This window comes from Thunnus thynnus, chromosome 7 (genome assembly GCF_963924715.1).
Source record: "Thunnus thynnus chromosome 7, fThuThy2.1, whole genome shotgun sequence".
In the NCBI taxonomy this organism is placed as follows: domain Eukaryota; kingdom Metazoa; phylum Chordata; class Actinopteri; order Scombriformes; family Scombridae; genus Thunnus; species Thunnus thynnus.
Genome location: NC_089523.1, coordinates 17,179,914 through 17,200,934, shown reverse-complemented (window position 1 = coordinate 17,200,934; position 21,021 = coordinate 17,179,914). Strand labels below are relative to the sequence as shown.

The 21,021-nt window shown below is 38.4% G+C and overlaps 1 protein-coding gene across 1 annotated transcript; it reads right to left on the bottom strand.

The window, feature by feature from the left end:
* Nucleotides 1–7,849: 7,849 nt before the first annotated feature.
* Nucleotides 7,850–20,591, bottom strand: abhd15a (abhydrolase domain containing 15a). The gene is made up of 3 exons (XM_067594625.1): nucleotides 19,616–20,591; nucleotides 10,955–11,307; nucleotides 7,850–9,648 (listed from the first exon to the last, which is right to left on the bottom strand). The coding sequence occupies exons 1-3, from the start codon at nucleotides 20,123–20,125 to the stop codon at nucleotides 9,042–9,044; spliced, it is 1,470 nt and encodes a 489-aa protein (XP_067450726.1). The 5' UTR covers nucleotides 20,126–20,591; the 3' UTR covers nucleotides 7,850–9,041.
* Nucleotides 20,592–21,021: the final 430 nt, after the last annotated feature.

Sequence of the window (21,021 nt, the reverse complement as noted above, 5' to 3'; positions counted from 1 at the left end):
GGTGTAAATGACAGGAAAATTGTGCAGCGGGTGTCAGGCTTGCTGAAAACAGTTTTCAGCATGTTGGCTTTTTAAAAAACCTTTGCAGGTGCTTAAATAAATGTTTGGCATTTTTTAAATACTTTGGCATTTAGAAAGCTAAACCCTCCTACTCATATTTGCATAATTACACTTTAAGATTCTCTCCTAAAGACTTCATGGTTTGCTTTTTTAAAATTGATAGTGATTTCTTGGTAAGGACTGGTTTCCATCTGAATAAATTTAGAGCCAAAGTTACTGAAGCATAAATGCTTTCATTTGTATATGTACAGGAAATATGGCTCAGTTTCTGTTGCTTTTTTTAGTGCAGAGTTTCTGCAGCCAACTTTAGCGGACATCAAATGGAAGCAAATGTTTACTTGACAACTGGTTGAAACCATTTTCCAGAATAAAATGTAAATTAAAAAAGTAATTTAGAAGACACTCTCACTAGTTGCCTACTTGAGAAAAGTATGACACCTCACCTACTGAGTCACATGACCAGAAAAGCTTGTGGACATTACAAAATACAAATATTTGTGGTCTCCAATACATGGTGATTTTAGGCTCAAATGTAATTATATAACCACACACACACTATACTACCAGTCAAGAGAAAACAGCAACAAAAATGCAGACAAAATAAATATTACATTTTCACTTTGTTCAGATTCCTCAGGTTACCAAAATAATTGGTGCATTTACTTTGTGTGAGTGCAGAACATGTTTCCTCATACTTTCTGATGACCTTGGAATTAACCAGTTGATCAGCTCAGATTTACACTAACATTTAATCTACTAAATCTACTAAAGCTGAAAGCTTACCAACCTGCGGCTGTGGAGAGCTGGTACAGGAACATAATAGATGTTTTTGAAGGTAATTGTTATAAAACCCATTATCTTTGTTAAAATAATGGTAGTAATTTCACAGTGAGAGTGCAACACTGTTCTCTGATTAACTACAGTTTCAGAGTAGGTTAGCCTGACATTGATTATCTGACACTATTGCAACTTAACAGGCACACATACAGTACAAAATAACACGTAACACATTCTATTGATTCTATTGTTATAAAACAATGGACAATGGATTCTATTGTTATAAAACCCGATATCTTTGTTAAAATAATGGTAGTAATTTCACAGTGAGAGTGCAGTGTTGTTCTTTGATTAACCACAGTTTCAGAGTAGGTTAGCCTGACGTCACAAAATAACGCATACCACACATGCATTCTTTCCTCTTATGCCCTGTATTGATACTTGTTTTATATTGTGCTTTATTTGTGCACAATATAACAATGGTAACTCAGTAAGACACGTGTTTTTCATTTTTGCATCATGGAGTTTATTGATCCAATCTTGGTTTTGCATTTTCAAATTCTGCACAATGTAACTCCTGCATGCAGTGACATGTCGCACGTGGCTCTTTGTCAATTCAGGCCATCAATTACCTATTGATTTGTGGGCCAAAAGCAGACAGAAGAAGAGTAATGTCTATCACATATTGTTTTAATGTTCTTTCAGGTTTGATGGGGATCATAGCTGTGAATATTATCAAACATCATTACGTGCATAGTGCTATTTAAGGGTCATTTCATTGTATTCAGTTGCAAATAAGTTGGTCTATTAAATAAACATTAGGCAGGATATTATGCCATTATCCAACGGGCCACAATCCAAGGTGAGCACTTGGACAGAGTCCAACCACATGGCGTGCTAACATGCAAATGAGCAAAGGTACACTTTTCACATGAGCTGATGTTGAACTAACACATGGCTAACACATGTCCTATAAGTATGCAGAGACAGTACTGACTTATATTCACCTCATCAGCACTCCAGTTCTGAAAATGAAAATTGAGGAACATGAAAATCATAGAAAAAAATGAAATGTTCTGTTTTTGGCTGTGGTAAGTTTGCTCTTCATTCCTTCACAGACTGTGGACAGAATTAAAATGGAGTCATGTATGTATGATCTGTCTAACCCTTAATTTGATTACTGCTTGTGGCTTGTATAAATGCAAGCAGCAAAAACGCCATGAGAAGCTCAGTTTGTTCACATCACTTCACTGTGGAGTCATGTGATACGAGGTAACCTTTGTAACACATTTCATGAATGCAGAAATTCTACTGAAGATGATCCGACATTTCCTCGGAAGCGCAGCTGAGGCTCAGTGTTGAATGTGCAATAAATTAAAAAAAACTGGATCACAATTGCATTTATATTGGAAAGATTCACTTCTCCTTTACATGTGCACAGTAGTTATGGACATGTGTGTGCTGAGTCCAATTTGTGTGACTCTGCGGATATCTATTGAAACTGCCAGCTAAATTTATTCCCCATGTGCTGAGCTCTAATTTTAAACGAGGTGCTAAATATACAGACAGTTTCCAAGCCAAAAGCAGAGATAGCTGCGTCATTGTGTCTGTCAGAGCAGAGTCAACCCCTGGAGAAGTTTGGCGTGTGGAACATTCCAGGAAGAAACCTTGCTGATGCTGCCATCTGCTGGGCGCCACAGCAGCAGAGGAGGAGGAGGAGGAGGAGGAGGAGAAAGAGGTCTCCATGGCGACGTCAGGTGACATGGTTGGATAATTTGGATGGGCAAGTAGGTCGAGTGATCTTGATACAGGCATCATTGCAAAACTAGGTCACAGGGAAGCAGACAGTCCTATTTGAAGGGTTATGGATGTAAAGCTGCACTGAATAATGATGTGATCAGGACTCTGCAGTGGTTCTTTGTCCTGTCATTACCAACAGGCTGCTGCTGACCTTAGTTTGCTTTAGCTTATTATACTGCTCGAAAACTACTTTGTGTGTATGACTTTACAATCAAAATGTCTTTTCTTCCACAAACTTTTTCCTGACTAAATATTTTTATTAACATTTGCTTTTGTATAATTAACTAACCAAATTATTTTTTATGTCCTTTTTGTATCTTATTGTAGTTCTATTAATGTGATAGTTTACCTATCATATCATAATCTTTAATTTAATGTAATATTGTACATACACTCAACTAAACTAATGCATTAACTATTAATAACTATTAAATAAATGTGGATGACTACAGAAACTGATTCGCAGTATCTGTTTTTAATATTGGCCGTACAATTTTATTGATTTGAAGACTCAAGCAATCTTAAATAGGTGCAGTTTGGACCTGACTGATCCATTGTTTTCCCCTCAAAGTCCACAAGATGGCGCTCCTGATCAATGTTATTTTCTGTGAGATCCTTCAATTATGTTGTTATGGCTTTTTTTATATAAAAAAATAAAAAATAAAATTGTTTTCATTATTTTCTTTAATAGCAGCACTTTAAAGTACTTCTTTAAGAGAACAAAATGGAATATATCAAAGAGATAATAGATCCCAAGGACATTCATCATTATTGCCTGACTAAAAACCAAAATATGAATCGCAAAAGAGAGGAATATTACTTTAAATGGCAATGATATACGTGTTACATTTTTAAAATGAATAAAGCTGAGTGTTTTCTCATACAATTCTGAATAGCTGAATTAAACATTTCAGAGTTGAAATGGCCAGCAGTTGTTGGGACCTGCTCACCTGATAACCCCAGTGAACTGTGTAGTGGTGAATACTGCATCTGAAATACTGCAAGTGTATTGAAAAATGTTTATAGCCATACATATCATTTTAAAAAATGGTGCAAAACTGTTTTTATTTAGTCAAAGAGTAAATATTCCCTGAATCATAAAATACAGTGAGGGTTTAACAGTAAAATGTATTTTAGTATAAATAAGCCATTCCAACTACGTCATAAATGTCAAAGGTCTTTGACGTTTTTGTGCTAAACTCTGAGTCCAAGAGCCGGCATGTCATACTGAATTTACAGCAAGCATACTGTATGTACCGCAGTAGATTAAACTTTTTTATCACCTCTTGGCACACTGACATCGGAAACTGAGATAAAATAAACACAAGACTGACAGTCATATAACAAGCTCTCAGCAAAAGTTAAAATAACAAAACGTGGGAACGGACTAATATTTATCTTTCTCTTTTGTCTGTCCACAGCACTACCTCTGGTGTTTTATTTAAGTTGTAAACATCAGGAATAGGTCCTCGACTATAAACATAGTCTGTGTACAGTATATAACGTCTTCCGGATTCTTACAGAGAAGCAGGGCCAACAAAGAAACACCAAAAGACTCTTATACCTCCCATGTTGATTGCCATCCAAACCAAGTGAAATTAGAGTGTTGGTGACCCAGCACTTAACATCTGTTTTGTATTTTGTTGGCCCTGCTGGTTGCTAGGTTCTCTCTGATCGCATTTAGTTGTCTTGGCTCTGAGGTGACTCTGATAACGTAATTCTTCTACCTAGGATGTCTTTAAAGTGACAAACTCTCAGGCATCTTTTCTATTCTATATAGAATAAAGCAGTAAAAGCTTTGACCACATATCAGCTTCATCTTTTAGATTTTCTTTTGAAGTGAAAGAAACACATTTTCAAGAGAATTCAGGAACTATTTTGGGAAGATGGCTCTTGTATCTTACAATTATTTGACTACACTGACCAGATCTAAGAGTTTTGTTATTCCTTGACTCTAAACTGACTTTATGTTGATTTTGGGGAGAGTAGTTCAGTGCTAAAAGCAGGATAGAGCCTCAATGAAGCTCGTTCTCATCACAGACTGAAAAAAACACTCAGGAGTGACATTTGTATTCAGAGATAGTCTGTTCTGCTGCATGTAATTATGCACATAAAGGCCAGAGTTTATCTACAATACAAAGAAAAAAATGCAGTAAAACATACATACAATATTTCATTTAGTATTGCCTCGGATATTAAAGAAACAACACTAGAAAAAAACAGTGCATGTTTTTATGTTTTTTTTAAATTAATTCATACTTAAGCAGATTGAACCATTTTGTACTTTACACACAAGAAGCTTTAGCTAAAAACTCTTACAAATATATTGTTTCTTGTTCAAAATGATGTGCATATGACATTGAAAAGATACACAAGTTATTAACAATCAATAACAAATCGTGTGTGTGTAAGTTTAAAATGAATAGGGTAGATTATAAAGCTTATGTTTTAGGAAATAACTCGAAAATAAAATAAAAAATAACACTAAAACTGGGTCAAAACAACCCCTTGTCTTGGGTGGCTTTCTGGGTCACATTAACCCAGTATTGTGTTGGTGCTATATTTATCCAAATTGAATAAAATTTTAAACACAGGGATTTTTAGTGTGTATATTTCAAACTTTTTACATTAATCTCTTTATTCCCATAAAGAGTATAATGCAGTAACAATCTTAAATTTACTGATTTAATGATACTATGATACTGATTTCTTTAACAAAACTGATTTGCTTCTTATTGCGTCACTTAACAAACACCTAACACAGCATGTGCTTAATGCTGGAGAACCTATGATTTCATATAATCAAGGGGAAGGGAGTGTCAGGTTCCTTGTTAATTAAATATCAATCATTTTAATTAAATCAGTCTCTGATCACTGAGGCAGAGTATTGGGTCTGAATTGAAGTCAAGAGGGAAAGGGCAATTCAATCTTAATGGCTTAATTTGCTAGAGGCCAATGAAAGCCAGGGTTTATTGGGAGGAAACAGTATCTACTTTTGGTCATAAATTATGAGGCTTAATGTCAACAACAAAGCAGGACAGGTTACATAAAGCCCTTTTTTCTCCTGTCACATATGCTGTTTTTCAGCATGTGCTGCCCAGATTTATTCCAGTAATAAGGGACCACAGAACTGCCTTTCAGAGGTTTACTGTTCGGTCTGGTAGTTTCAACATCAAGTCTTAGACTAATTTCCTAAATAGGAGTGCCAAAAAAGGAATTCACTGCTAAACATTTTAGTGTTAGACATGCATAAATGACCATTGCCATTTCTTTTACACATCATTTATGCATTTTTGTACTACCATTATTAAGAGAAAGTATGTAAATTATGGTACCAGTGATAAGACCTATCTGCAGTGAATACACAGGCTTTATTTGCTGACAATATTTAAGCTTGTCAGGCATTGACATTCGCTTACAAATGATTTATAAAGCACATTAAAACACAGCTGCAATATGCAATAGATGTAAAACACTAATGCAACAGTAATTTGTGCATGTACTAATAAGACGGATATCAATACATCTTTTGTACCTCGACCATTTATGCATCTTTTGCTATTTATCAAACTGTTTGCATTGTGCTGCACTGCTTCTGCAAAGACTCATCTGCAGCTCTGTTTATACTTACAGTGTGTTTGTCTACTGTCATACATGGTATCAGTGCTACAATTTAAACCATTGGTATGTCAGTCAGTCCTGACTTGTCCTGTAGCAGCACCATTAAAGCATGTCATTTATAGAGTTAAGTGAAGGCTTCTGATTCAGAGTTTAAAGGATAGGTTTGCATTTTTTCAAGACTGTCTTAAAACAATAGTCAGGTGCCCATATATACATTGAACCAGTTTTTACTTGCTTTAACAAATCCTCCTTTTCATACTGGTTGTTAAAATATCCTTTCCTAAAGTGATTTCAAAGTAAGTGATGGGGGACAAAATCCACAGTCTTTGTTTTGTGTAAACAGATATTCAAAAGTTTATCTGAAACTAATAAGAGATGTAAGCCATCCAAATAATCAAATCAAGTTGATATCCTCCAAATACATCCTTTTAAGTACAAAATTCCCTCTTTTTTTGCGTGATTATGAACACTTAAAATGTTGTTATCCTGTTTCAAATTATTTTTATTATGTCCATGACAAAAGCCCATGCCTGGAAAATCACACAAATGGGAAAACATACCATGGTTGGAGACACTCTCTGCTCTAATTCTTATAAGAAATGTAGATCAGCTTGTCATGTCTTGTCAGGTTGCACCTGTTTGACAGTGACAGCTTGTACTAAATGGGAAACAAAACAATGTTTAAAAATGTGTTTCTATCAACATTTTTTTTGGAAAATGTTATTTTCAAATACTTTTGCTGAGTTCATAATGAGCCAAGCTTGGTATCATTTCAGATTACTGTCATGGAAACATGATCTGTACTGGTGCAAATGTCATGGCATAGTTTCTGTGTGTGTGTGTGTGTGTGTGTGTGTGTGTCACAGCCACTTTATATTTTGTGTGAGACTGAGAATCTTCCTGTAGATTATGAGCATGTATAGGAGTATCCTGCATGTATGCACGCATGACATCTTGTTTGCATGCTCATTCGTGTGTTTGTGTGTGTCTGTGTGTGTGTGTTTGTGTGTATGTGTGTGTGTGAGATGGTGAGGGTGTATGTTGATAACGTGTCTGCCGGCACACATTCTGTGTGTACACTGCTGTGTTCCAGCTGTCTGAGTGGATAAGGCTCAGTGGGCAGACAAACACTGCAGTGAATGTGACAAACACACACACACAGACACACACACACACACACACACACACGCACACACACACACACACACACACTCACACATACACACACACACACACACACACACACACGCACACTCACAACATGAAATGGCTGTGAGGACTGTGCTATAATAGGGAGTGTCTGTGAGCATTGACTCAGCAGGGGTTTGACAAGACCACAGATTACAATTTTAATCTGATGTGCTTTTCTTTAGCAATTTTACTCTTGCGAAGCACTTTGTGATCTGCTCTGTGAAAGATGCTATATTAAATAAACTTTATCTACTTACTTGAAAAAAATCAACAAGTGAATAACCAAAAATAATTAGAAGTTGAGAACAAGTTACAGTAAAATGCAAAATACTGGCAGAAAAACAACCTTTTTAGTGTTATTTTTCACAACATATTGCCTCTACAAAGCATATATACCAAGTTTGTCATCATCGTTCCTTTATTATACTTTTATTTTCCATAGTTCCATCATGTAATATCATACATATATGAGGTGTGTATAGCATCTTTATGAAACAGAATACAACAATAAGTTGATGAATAATGCTTGGTAGGTAGGTTTGTATCCTAAGTTCTGCTTTCTACTGTTCTGAATCTCGGCTTTTTTTCCTGCTTATTGAACTGTAGAGCTGCCCTTTGAACACAATATATTTCTTACCTTCTAATAAAGTATGTATTCTACACTTTATTAGCCTTATGCATGAGAGTGAACCCAGATAACAAAATTACTAGAAACTCAAGAAATGTTTCAAACAACATTATACTGCTAAGTTTCGAATGCTCCATCTCAGTAAACCAGCCTCCTAACAGCTTCACCACTTGCTGGGGGAAACATCTGATCACAGAGTTTGAATGATGAGACAGGAAAACTCATAAAGTGCCTCCAGCCAACCAGCTCATTAAAGTATCATAACCTCATAACACAGACTTTCCTGTGGCTGACTGGGTAGCAGTCACATACAAGTTCTTCCACTGTACGCATCACAGGACATTTCCCTAATAAAAAAAGAGAACATCCAATAATATACACAGTAAACTTTCTTTTATACAACCTTTCAACATATTTTCTCCCCAATACATATTCTTAATTTATACCAAACTTCAATAAAATACTACAGTAAGTGTCAATGTTTCAAATATCCCAAATGCTGATGCAGTTGTGGTTTCAAATGTTGCAAACTGTGTAAAATGTGATTAATTAATGGATCAATACGTGTGTGTGTTAATAAATCTGTGACAGAATCCTTCAGTTTCAACAGCTGGCAGTGAAGAGACTTGTTATCAGTCTGTAGAAAAATAGATAAGCCACCCATCTTGAGAGTTTACTGTCAACAGTTTGAACAGTTTGAACACAGCTGCACGCAAGCTTGTGGCCTGTCATGAGCTTTTTTTTTGTGTGTCTTAGTGTTTTACGGCTCACATCAAGCATGTGATAACAACACTCACTCTCTCTCGCTTAAAAGTTCTCCATGACCTCAGTGCCTCACAAACCCGAGCACTTTTCTAGTTGTGGTTATGACAGCACTTTGTGGCTGAGAGTCACATACAGACAGTCCTTCATATCCCAAATTAAAACAGCATAAGTGTAGTCCATCAACTTCCATCAAGCTCCCTCATCGTGTATAGGACCTCTGCCAATTGTAAATGGCATGGATATTATGGGAACACGCTGGCATTCGTTTACATGTACTAACGCTGCGGTGGCGGAAAACCCTCCCCCCTGAGCCTCCCCCGAGCCCCCTCCTCCTTGCAGCGAGTTGCTTTGCTCTCTCCTCTGCAGCAAAGAAGTCTGTGGTCGCCCGAAAGAATTCCAGCAGAGCTTTGTGGCTCCAATTGGTCCCACAGCTCTCCATCCCAGTGTTCGGTGCAACCACAGAGCCACCAGCGGCACTCCCCTCGGACTGGGTGGAGAAACCGCAGTGACCGCCACAGCTTGTTAGGAGGAGAAAAAAATGTGGGTTGGTCTCAAAGAGTTCCAGGGGCACCGTGGATTGGGTGTCACCACGGACAGGGTCATCTTGAGCGCACACGCTCAGAACAGGAATAGCCACTTCGTCCACGTCTCTTAAGGGTTCGTTACGTTCCCAGTAAGCATCCCAAGAACCTGAAGTATTACTGCTGCTGCCAGCCTGACAGAACAGCGTCTCCTCCATGCCACGCAAGGAACAGCTAGAAAACAGGGTGTCTGTCTGTATGGTCTCACCCAGCACTGTCCTGTACCTACACACACACACACACACACACACACACACACACACACACACACGCATACACACACACACACACACACACACACACACACACACACACACACACACACACACACACACACACAGACACACAAATAACCACAGAAAACAAGAGAAAACCAGTAAATCAATTTTGAGGAGCTACATGGGTCTCATTTCCCCATTGGCATTGATTTGAGAAACTTTACCTGGGTCACGATGTCTCTCAGAATCAATGTCTCGACACTGAGCAGACCATCTGTTGCTACAGTAACTTGATTGTTTCTTAATTGCCTGTGCCTTTGCAATGAACGGCTAGTGAGTACATGCATCTGTTTTTCTTACAATCCTTTTTTTTTTAACAGCATCTCGCTTTTGGCTGACTGAAAATTCACAATTCTCCTTTTTTTGTTTCATTTTTATCTAAGATGATAATATAAAAATATGACATCCTTCATGCAGCAGCTTTATGAAACTGTTTTATCATATTCTTGACACTGTGTGATATACTCCTCAGAGAAAACTGGAATAAAGGAGAAGCTGTCTATTACTTCCTATCCTGCAAATCTCATTTAAACTAATGTGCCATCTTCTAAAACTAGGAGATATGTGCTGTACTTTGTACTGTATATCTGCATCCAGAAATCTATAAAGTTCACAATATCGTCTATCTGCAGGTTACTAACCTTCATTAAAGGAGAATTTCAGTTTTATACAACCTTATTTTTGCAGTTTTGGTCATGATTCCAATCTGCAAGTACTCATGAGGTTACTGTAATTGCTGAGATCTGGTAGTATTTTTATGTTTCAAGTGTTTTTTTTTTGTTTGTATCTATAGTGGTTGTGTTTTGGGCTTTGAGTGCTCACAATCAGAAGGTTTTTAACAATATCCAAAGTTAGTCAAACATCAATCGCAGTCTGCAGATCAACTTTCTGGTTCAAAATTGAGCTCACCTACTTGCCATAGTTGTGCACACGCAGTTTTCTTGTACAATGAGGGAATTATACCAACATTTTAGGTGTGATCACTTTCGGTTTTGCCTTCAATACGGCTAAATCTCGCTAAACTATCACCTTGTTTACATCCTGATCACCTGACAGCTTGTAGTTTTGGTTAGACTTCATTGTAGCAATGTAGAAATGATGGGCAAAGCTATGAAAATATGACCCAAGCAGTAATATTTACAATTATTCTTTAAAAACCTGCAAAGTTAATCTTTCAGTTTCCTTTTTCACCAGTGATATTATGTTTACACTTTTAATTTGTCTAACTTCAGACCTTCCCTCTCCCTCCATACCTGCTGAGGCAGATCTTCTGGTAGAGCACCAAAGTCCACTGCAGGGGCCAGCAGAGTCCATTTTCGAACCAGCTCTGGCAGCGGAACACGGGTGACAGGCAGACGGCCGCTGTCACGTAGCTCGATGATCCGCACTCCCCAAGGTAAGACAGGAGAAGACCTGACCCGGTGCTCTCACTCACTGCGTACAGTCTTCCTGCAGGCTGCCGATAGCGAATGTAGCGCACAGCTTCTCGCAGGTCAGCAGGGTCACCGAACTGCTGCAGTTTGAGGGTGGTGAGCGGTGTGCCGTTATGGCTGCGGCGGTTGAAGACTACTGGGAGGTAGCCGTGGGAAAGAGCTGTTTCACACAACTGCAGAGAGAGAAGGAACAGAGAAAGAAAAGGATGTGTCCATTAATATAACATTACGGAAAAGGTACATGAAACAGTTGATGATTCATATACAACTCTACCCTCTGAATAGGCCATGTGGTTGAATCAGTGTGGCTTTGGTGCTGTTGGTCTCTTGGTTGCAATACCACAGAATTAAACAATGCCTCCTTTTAGAACTCAGTTTCCACTACATGTTTTTTGCAGTTGTAACACCTGAAAATGCACAGTAGCCTTCCTCTTTTTATTGTATGGAAAAAGAAATGACCAGTTATTAGGGGAAATGAAAACACAGTAAAACTAGGTCCAGTTTAACCATTCTTAGGAACAAGCAACATCACTACATTGGGAAAGGCCGTGGTGAAAATCTAGTGTTATCACTTAACTGTGTGTGGTTTTCTGTTTTCTGTACAACACAATGTTTTACATTTGCAAAAAAATACAGCATGCCTGAATCACCTGAATCACAAGGTAAGAAACAAAATGTTCTGGAGATAGATACACAATATTAAACTATTTAATAAAATAGTTTTACACAAATGTATCAGCCCACAAGACTTATGCATGCTTAGATACTGCTTTCAGTGCAAAAGCAGCAGTGGCCAACAAAACCCTCTCTAAATAATGAACAACCTAGGAATTTCCATGTGAATAGATGCAATAAAAATATGTATATCTTCTAAGAGCATTGCGTAACTATTCATTCAAATGTTGGATTTCATCATGCTAACATCAACTTGTTGTTTTCAAAATGTCTACCGACTCATATTTTTACAGAAACAACTAATTAATTTCCAGTGGGAAACCAAAATTTGAAAGTGCTTTCCCCCTGGAATAAATTTTAATGAGTTTTCATCTTTCCTCCAGGTCAGTTGTACCACCTCTAACAGCTGATCCAACAGTCCATATTTGGACATAAAAAACAAATGATGAGGCCATAACCGGGAAAACTAATGTGATATGAGAAGTCCATCCACAGCTTCAGGTTGCCACTTGGCCTTCACCTGGAGAATGTACAGGCATGTGCAACAGTTCTCAGGTACTGTGGAGGCCTTGGTGGAGGCCAACATTGTGCACAATCTCATTAGCTGAGATGATGTCCATCTGCAGCCCAGACAGCCTCAACCTGCACTCTGCAGCTCCCCTTGAACTGGGCTGGAAGCAAAATTGGAAAGGGGAGAACAACACAGACTTGAATATGGAAAGCTGTGATCTCATGTCTCTGGCAGAAAGTCTTCCCTTTCAATCTGCAAAAATATCTCAATCCACTGTTTCTTGCAGAATAAATTACTATTATTGTGCTTATTTTGTTATGAATGTGACAATATTGGATATTTGGGCAGTGGAATCATTGCTGAATGTAAGAAACTGCTTCACAACTGAATGTGAAATATAATCTTTTTCATTTTTCTTTAACATGAATTCAAATGTGTAACATTTTTAAAAAAATGCAAATCATGTATGCAAATGTATGTACAAATGTTGTGAGTCAGTTTAAATTCTGTGCCAAATATAGGAGAATATGCTAAAGTAAACTAACCACACTGTAAAACAGCAAAATTTAGCGTGTGGCTCCTTGAAGCGTTATGTAAAATACCAAATTAAATAAACAATAACAATAACAAGCCAATTTCATGAAGCAGGTATCACTGAATATGTGTCTTTCAAATCTTTAAAATTCTCTTCTGCTCCCCCCAAATCTTTCATCTTTCATTAATTTTTGGCTTTTAATGCTCTCAAGGAGCTTGCTCTTAAAAACAATGGTTCTGTTGTTTTTTGATTTTGACAATAATAGTAATAGTTCAAGTAGAACAACACATATTCTCATACTTACTCATGCAAAAATGGGACCTTTTTTTTCTATTATATCCAGTCAAACAAAAATAATCAGGACACATGATGAAACCTAAGGGAGCCATAAGATAGGAAAAACACCCCTAACTGTGGAAAGACTGGAACATTTTGATTTTAAGTAGGACAGAACTGACAATGAATCACATCATATAAATTACATTGAAAAGCTCTCCATGCAGAGAAAGAATGAAGATGAGTGAGCCTTCCAGTCTAAGCTCTGAATATTACCTTAAGAATAAATTATCCACTACAGTGTCTGGAACCACAAGTAATAAATCTGCAGTGTCACTCTGCTTCATCTCAACACAAGAGGAGCCCAGTTCACATCTCTACTTCTTAGACCTACTGTACGATCAGAGACAATGGTGGGACTGTGGCAAATAAATTGTCAGGTTTTAAAATGAGTTACATTCTGCTTTAAACCTGCACAAATCCCCACTGAATGCAGGAAGAGCTGCAGCATCACTGCATTAAATATTTACAAGCAGAGAAGGACTGCAGTAGCATTTATGCCACTTTCTGGTTGTCTATATAAAAAGAGGGATTACAGGCCAGATACATGACTAGGTAGTGTGAAAAAAACTCTCAGATAATACGCAAGAACATTCATTTATTTGTTCCTTACTCAGCTCTCAAACTCATTCCATAGATACCGATTTGAACTGATTCAAAATGCAATTTCAAATGAATATAAATCAATTGAGATCAGTTTGATTCCCAAAGACATTAAGATAAATGATTTTAAATGTTTTACAATTTAATTTTCATATAAGAGCTGGGTTCTGAGTGATGAAAGTTGCGACTGAGATTAAATTAGGTGAACTGAGAGTGAAATGATTTCATCCTGCTTATGCCTGCCAGGCCAGGTAATAATACAGCCACACGCTGTAAACTATCATCAGGCACTGTGGGTGATGCAGTAACAGGGACACACAGTGAAAACTCCTCAACTTTGAGGCAAATTAAATTGATTTTTTTTTTTGTTTGTTTGTTATTGGGGTAAACAGCGTTACCTGTGTGAGGAAGAATTCACTAAATCCATCGATTTGTCTGTTACATCATTTGTCACCAAAACCTCAAAACCTACTTTTTGTGGGTAGAAGTGGAGCAACGACTAACATAACAAATGAAGTATTTATCTTCAGGATAATCTAATAAATTATCAAATTAATGCTACAAACTACATGAACTTTGCAAAGACACACACAGTACATGCATTTCAGAGGGAACGTGGGTCCTGACTGCTTTCTTGATGTTATCAGGTTTTATATGAATTGCGAAAACAATTTGTAGTTTAATCCAGTTTGATCAGAGTTTATGGCAATACTTTTCCTAAAATGTCATGTTTACTCTGCATCAGGTGCTGTTATTGTTAGATATCTCAGCTACACTGTAGAAACCGTAAAAACAGATCGGCAGCTACTCCAGTCGTTTTCTGCCAGAGCTGATTAACTGTCAGGTCAGTGACAAATTCCTTTAGCAGGGACTCCAGACACAAGACAACATGCCAGCTCTCACACCTCATATACATACACACAACTATGAACACACACAACAGGGTGGCATTTATTCTCCTCACTCTACTGAAACAATGGCAACAACATAAATACAAGAGGGTTCTCTAATGTCTAACAACCTTCAGTGGCTTCATCGGGACATGTCGCCACAAATCAAGTTAAATTAAGGCTGTTATTCGATTAAAAGCCTTTTAGAGGCAACAAAGCATCTCACCGCAAAGCTCTGCCCTCTGTTCAGGTCAATAGTTTGCTGAAATACTCTTCAACAAGCTTGTGATACATGTCCCAGGAACAGTTTTGCTTCTCTGAGTTAAATATATGCAGGGGTAGAGTTATTATTTTAACGTGAATAATTTGATCTTGAAATGGATCCTGAAACATGATACTGCTGTATGCTGCTGTACAGGACATTACATGTGGATGCTTTCATTTCATTGCTTTGCTGAAGAACAAAAACAACAACAACAACAACAAAAAAAAAGATAAAATTCAATTTAAAGATTCAAATTGTACTTGTTATGTAATTAATTACATGACTGCCATCTTTATAAAGTTAGTTGGTTGGCAGTTTGCTGACCAACTAATTGTATGAGGCCTAAAAATAGCAAGATAAACAAACCACAGGCTGTTTCTGTTTTTCTTTTCTAATTACAGTTGACATAGATAGAAAAATGTGTCCCCTCCATCTAATGTGTGATGCAACAGCGGTGGGTTGGAAAGTAATGAAACCTCAGATAAAGAGTGTCGTTAAACTACAACAGGCTGACAAAATGATGGACTTTAAAATATATGTTTTGCAGGTGCAAGACAATTTATCTGTTTGGCTGAATTTCAAAGCGTTAAGCATCACAGACATACATTCAAACGGGAGAGTAGCTATGAATTATTGAAGATAACAACAAAGTAAAAATATTGACAACTGAAGTACCGAGCCATTTTTTCAAGCTAGATCGTGTTCTTCGAGCCTCTAAAAAATAGCTTTTACAATAAATGGTTTGTTTTACTGGTCTTATTGCAAAGTTGAAACATTACACTGGAGGTATGTGCATATTTCTATTCTACTCCTGTACTGGTTGGTAAAATTTGCCATCTAACAACAGAAATGTGTTAGCATTAAGGAGCAACATCTCTCAGGAGTCATACACAGAGGTGCTGCTAAATCTTGATGTGCAGATTGCACACTGCAGGTAAAACAAGGCACTGATGTGAGATGCTGTGTCCACTTCACATCAGGACATTTATGGTCAACACTCTTTGCCAAATATTAATGTAAACACCCTTAAATCAAAATTGTAGGTCAACTATTTACCCACATTGTCATCATTTTACTGAAGCACACATAGGCAGCAAACCAAAAAGAGGTCACTGTGTTACAGTAATACTTACACACTGCCCATACGTGGGCTGTTTGGCCACAATGTGTCGACACCAAGCTGTAAAATTCACAAAGTGATGTTGGGACAGAAAACACAGACGTGCTGCTTGTTTCTTTGGCCTATTCACTGCTGTTTGTTCCCAGTGAAAACTGTAACATGAGTACAATATGTTTTTGATGAATGCTTAGGAGCAACAATATATGGACATTAATTCATTTATGCCCTGTCTGCATTGGGTCTTACACTGCTGGAAAGCTGGCTAGAAATTTCCCCAACTGGTAATGGTGATGTATTACTGCTACTATTACAGTACTCTTTTCACTGATCTAATCATGATTATTAATGGTAAATCTTTCCCACTTCCACTGCATGAGTGCGAAGCTATTATCCCATCCCACAAGGAATTTGGAAAATTCCAAAGTTGCTCTCTCAGCAATCTGAAGGTAAAAGGAATAGTCTGGAAACCAATTTGAGTTTTGAATGGTAAATTACACATAATTGCCAGATTATATCACATTTCCTTATCTATAAAGAATGAAATATATTTAATGAATGAGTGCTGTAAGCATACTGAACAAAACTCTGAACTTGGGTCACAAAATTATTGTGAAACTACCCACAAATCTATCTGCTCTGTCAGGAAAGTGTGACACGTGTAAATCAAATGAGGGGAGTCGGCTGCAACAGCTGGATGTCTGCCTCCAGGAGCATTTATCACCTTTCAACATGCCTCTTTACACTGATAACAGGCTGAACAACGGGGCTCAATCCTACATGTCTCCACACACCTTCAACATATCAAGCTGACCGCTGAGTGAAAATAGGTTAAAAGTTAACTGTTGATGGTGGAGCTTAAGACAGATAATGTGGTTTAATTTGTTTTTCTGTGGTTTCTATGTAGACTCAGATAAATGCAGGGCTGGTTTAAAGTAATAGTTTGACATTTTAGGAAACAAATGTATTTGTTTTCTTGCTCAGTGTTAGATAAGAAGATCAATACAACTCTCATATCTGTTCGTGCAATATACAGTCTGCTGCCACTTAGCTTAACACAAAACCGGCACATTGTTTTACACTGGTTTACTGTATATGCTGAACTCTCTTATTGGCCAGGTGGTGAAAGTTCCTGCAGTCTCACTGTGACAACATGACATCAGGAAGTTACTACGCCTGCCAAAGAAATAGTCAGATAGAAATCATTTTTACTTTCATTACATTTTTTGTATGAATTAAACAAACAAGGTAAAACATGTTTATTTATGAGCTTTAGAGGTGCTGGTAAGCAGATTTTGTTACATTTGAACAGGATTGTTTCCAGTCTTTATGCTAAGCTCAACTAACCAGCTGCTGGCAGTAGCTTCATATTTACTATACATATATGAGAGTGGTATTGACCTTCTCCTTGTCATCTAACTCTCTGCAAGTGAGCAAATAAGTGTAAAATATCAAAATGTCAAACTACTTCTTATTAATATAAATAACTTATAAATATCGAGGGACTGAGATGGACACAGAGAGATAAAACAAGAAAGAGAGATCCAAGGAGATGTATTTTTGGGAATTGTGACACTTCTTTTTTACTAAAAAGTGACGTACTCTCAATATATTTTCATCATGGGAGCACCCAGCAACATGGTTTGCATTGTGATCCTGATAATAATGTGAATTATTGACTGAGGTGGTATGTTTAGTGTGTTTTATGACTAACATGTTGAATTAGGTTTCAACCAAGCATAAAGCCATTTGAAAATACTGTGTAAGAGTACAGTTAGATACTGTATCAACATTTCTCCATCCTGAATCACGCCAGACTGGATGAAACAAAGGAGCCTTAGACAAACTGAGTGTAAAAATCTGAATGATTTAAGATGAGGCTCATTCATAAATTCATGAGTTCCTGAAACATGCTGTGTAAAAGAGGAGGGGACAGAGACTGTGAGCTCACACACTCTAAAAAGAATCCACATTTCTCTCTTTGTTTCTTCTCTGTCACAGATATAGAACCGTGTGTGTGTGCCCACGCACACATGAGCTCTTTTTATCTCTTTCTCACACACACACACACACACACACACACACACACACACACACACACACACACACACACACACACACACACACACACTGACTGGGTTATGCACAGAGAATCTCACCAGTGACAGGAGCAATATTAATTGGTGTATATCCCTTGTGGCGCCTCAGCTTCCAAGCCTCCCAAGCATAACTGGCTGACAGCATCATAAATACTCTCTACTGTGATGTCTTCCTCAAAAAAGACACAGATCTGTCAAAATCTGACAATTATTTTTTATCCATCATGTTACTTTTTCCTAAAGCTTAAATTCATCATGTATCTCCTTTTTTTCCTTCCATTTTAGTCTCACCATTGTTTTTTCCACTTCTCTTCCTCTATTCTGTCATCATCCATCCTTTGTTTTTTTAGATCAACACACACAAGAAGTTATTAATTCTAGATTAGACTAGATGCCAAACACATTTGTTTTTAGTATTGAGTTCTTGCAGAGTTGTTATTTCTGACATGGAGATGACAGTAAGCCTGTGACGGATTTGCACACAGAGCTAACAGTATGAAATGAAATGAGCTAGCACAGTGCCAGGTGCCCAGAGTGGTGCGAGAGCCAACAGGCATTCATGTGGAGCAGCGCAGCACTTCCCCGGGCCCCTCAAGTCAAGCGATGCTTTGTAATCCCTCACTCAATTACCTCAGTCAGTGTATTGAAAGAGCAGTTGAAAGACTGGTGCTGCCTCCGCATCTGCTCTTTTTTATCACTTGGCTTTTCTCTTCTGACTGAGCTTGCAATGCCTTAAGCTCAAGTGATTGCCTTGCCAAATGGCCATTGATCTGCTCTGGCTTCTTCCCACATCTCTTTTAAATTACTGAATGTATGACTAGTTTCTCTTTCAAAATGCTTTGTGCAAACAGTATCTGTCAGTGCATGTATTCAATATGTATCTTGAAGGTTTTAGGTTTCTTCTTACTGAATTTGAGGTTATTATTTGTTATTATTTGAGGGTATTATGTTGTATCTGAGCTGTGCTAATTTCCACTTTATTTTAAAGTGCAGAGTTACTGTTGGTAGACATTGAAAAACATGCCATGCACAGTATGTTTCAATGCAAGCTGCTGTAATTTTCATCATGTCGATATATGCTGAAACACAGATGCTGAATTACAGAGGAGCTGCAAAGTTTATCAAATTCCCAAAAGGTGCATCTAGTGAGAGGATCCTGATGATTTTCAGTGAAATGAATACTAATAGGTTTCTGTAAATATTTAGAGATTCAGAAACTGTATTGTAATGTCTGCAGAAAATATGGAAACTACTATTTCCAACATTTTATAGGTATCAGGTTTGTGGACTGTTTTATTTTATTTTTATGACTTGTAATCATGAACTTTCCCATGACCCTCATCTTTTGTAAAACTTGCTGTTCTACATGAATATGTCATTTCTATACTATAAGGGGAATTTTATAGCCTACAGTGCAGTCTGTGGGAGAACCAAAGAACTCACAGTTTACCTTCAACACATTTCTTGTGATCTTCCCAAAAGAGTTTGGGATGATGAGAAGAACCGGGCTGGTGGAGTGACTGGAAGTCCTGCGTCGTTTCTGGTAGGACGGAACTGCCCAGTCCAAGGCCAACAGCCCATCGTCGCTCAGCTGCAGGTTGTCCCGCACAAATTGGACCGGACTGTCGTACGGCCAGCACGCCTCATACACACTCAGGAGGAAGGCGCTGGCCCGCCACGTCCACCCGACACACGGCGAGTAATTGCTGAAAGTCCTGCAGTGTTTTAGGAGATAGTTGGCCAGCGCGGACGGTTTGCAGATGAGTGCCACGGTGCGTGTTTTCTCATCGGTCACACAGGCCGTCTGCGCACCGTCGCTCCCCTCTCGGTCTGAAATACACCTCACGGTCTTGTCCTTCGCTGCCTGCCGTGAAATCCCCAGTCCTTGAAGCATAGCAGAGCCTGGCCAAATTAAGACCACCAGGATCACAGTGCACAGAGCCACAAGCCATCCTAACATTGGCGCGGTCGGGGGGAGCAGAATGAGCACAACACGGACGCTTTCCACACCTTATTCTGGTGCTGAAGTTGATAATTAGGCTATAAATACAGATTACAATTATTCCAAGGAAACATGTTCAGTCTCACAGTGTCCCGGTGTTTTGTCCTAAATTGGTGCTTTGTTCGTGTGAAGTTTGGTGACTGCTTTCCTCCGGTGCCAGAGCGCACCAGTCCCTTGTCGTTGTAGGCGTGCTGTCAGTTACGCAGCGTTTCTATCATTGTAGCTCATGGATGTTTCCATGTCTGTAGGCATCTTTTAATAAGCGGGGAAATTACATCCGTGTTTCATGCATCCAGTGCCAACTGGTACAGAAAGCGACCATGTGCAGGACTGCGCTCGACCGGTGCTTCCAGCCAACAGTTGGGAGCGCAAGAAATGTCTCTGTGCAACGCGCCGCTGATGCTAGAGACGCCTCCCACCATGCCCAGCCCCCCCACCCCCCCTCGGAGTGAGCAGGTACCCTGTGCACGTGATAATCTCAGCTGTTGTTAGCCTTCCACCCTTCCAGTACACCTAACAAAGCGTTACGTTTTTTGAGCGCGTTTTGATTCTCTGTTTTCCAGTGTGACTCTCTCTCTCTTTCTCTCTCTCTCTCTCTCCCACACACACACACACACACACACGTGCGTCGGAGAGAGAGAGAGAGAGAGAGAGAGAGAGAGAGAGAGAGAGAGAGAGAGAGAGAGAGACCTAGTGCGCGTGGTCATCACCAGGATCTGAGTGAATTAATCCTGAATGAATTTAGCAACATGTGCAATTCAGAGAGAGAGACAGACAGAGAGTAAAAATTAATAAAGTACATAAGATCTTGATAAACGCAATAAGGTGTTGTTTTTGGTGGGGACTGTAGGTAA

What these genes read in the sequence shown, in the direction of transcription:
- abhd15a (XM_067594625.1), bottom strand. Translation starts at nt 20,125, where the DNA reads ATGTTAGGATGGCTTGTGGCTCTGTGCACTGTGATCCTGGTGGTCTTA. An exon ending in TCACAAGAAATGTGTTGAAG is followed by an intron (nt 11,308 to 19,615) that starts GTAAACTGTGAG and finishes CTCTCTCTGCAG; the next exon opens with TTGTGTGAAACAGCTCTTTC. An exon ending in CAGAAGATCTGCCTCAGCAG is followed by an intron (nt 9,649 to 10,954) that starts GTATGGAGGGAG and finishes GTGTGTGTGTAG; the next exon opens with GTACAGGACAGTGCTGGGTG.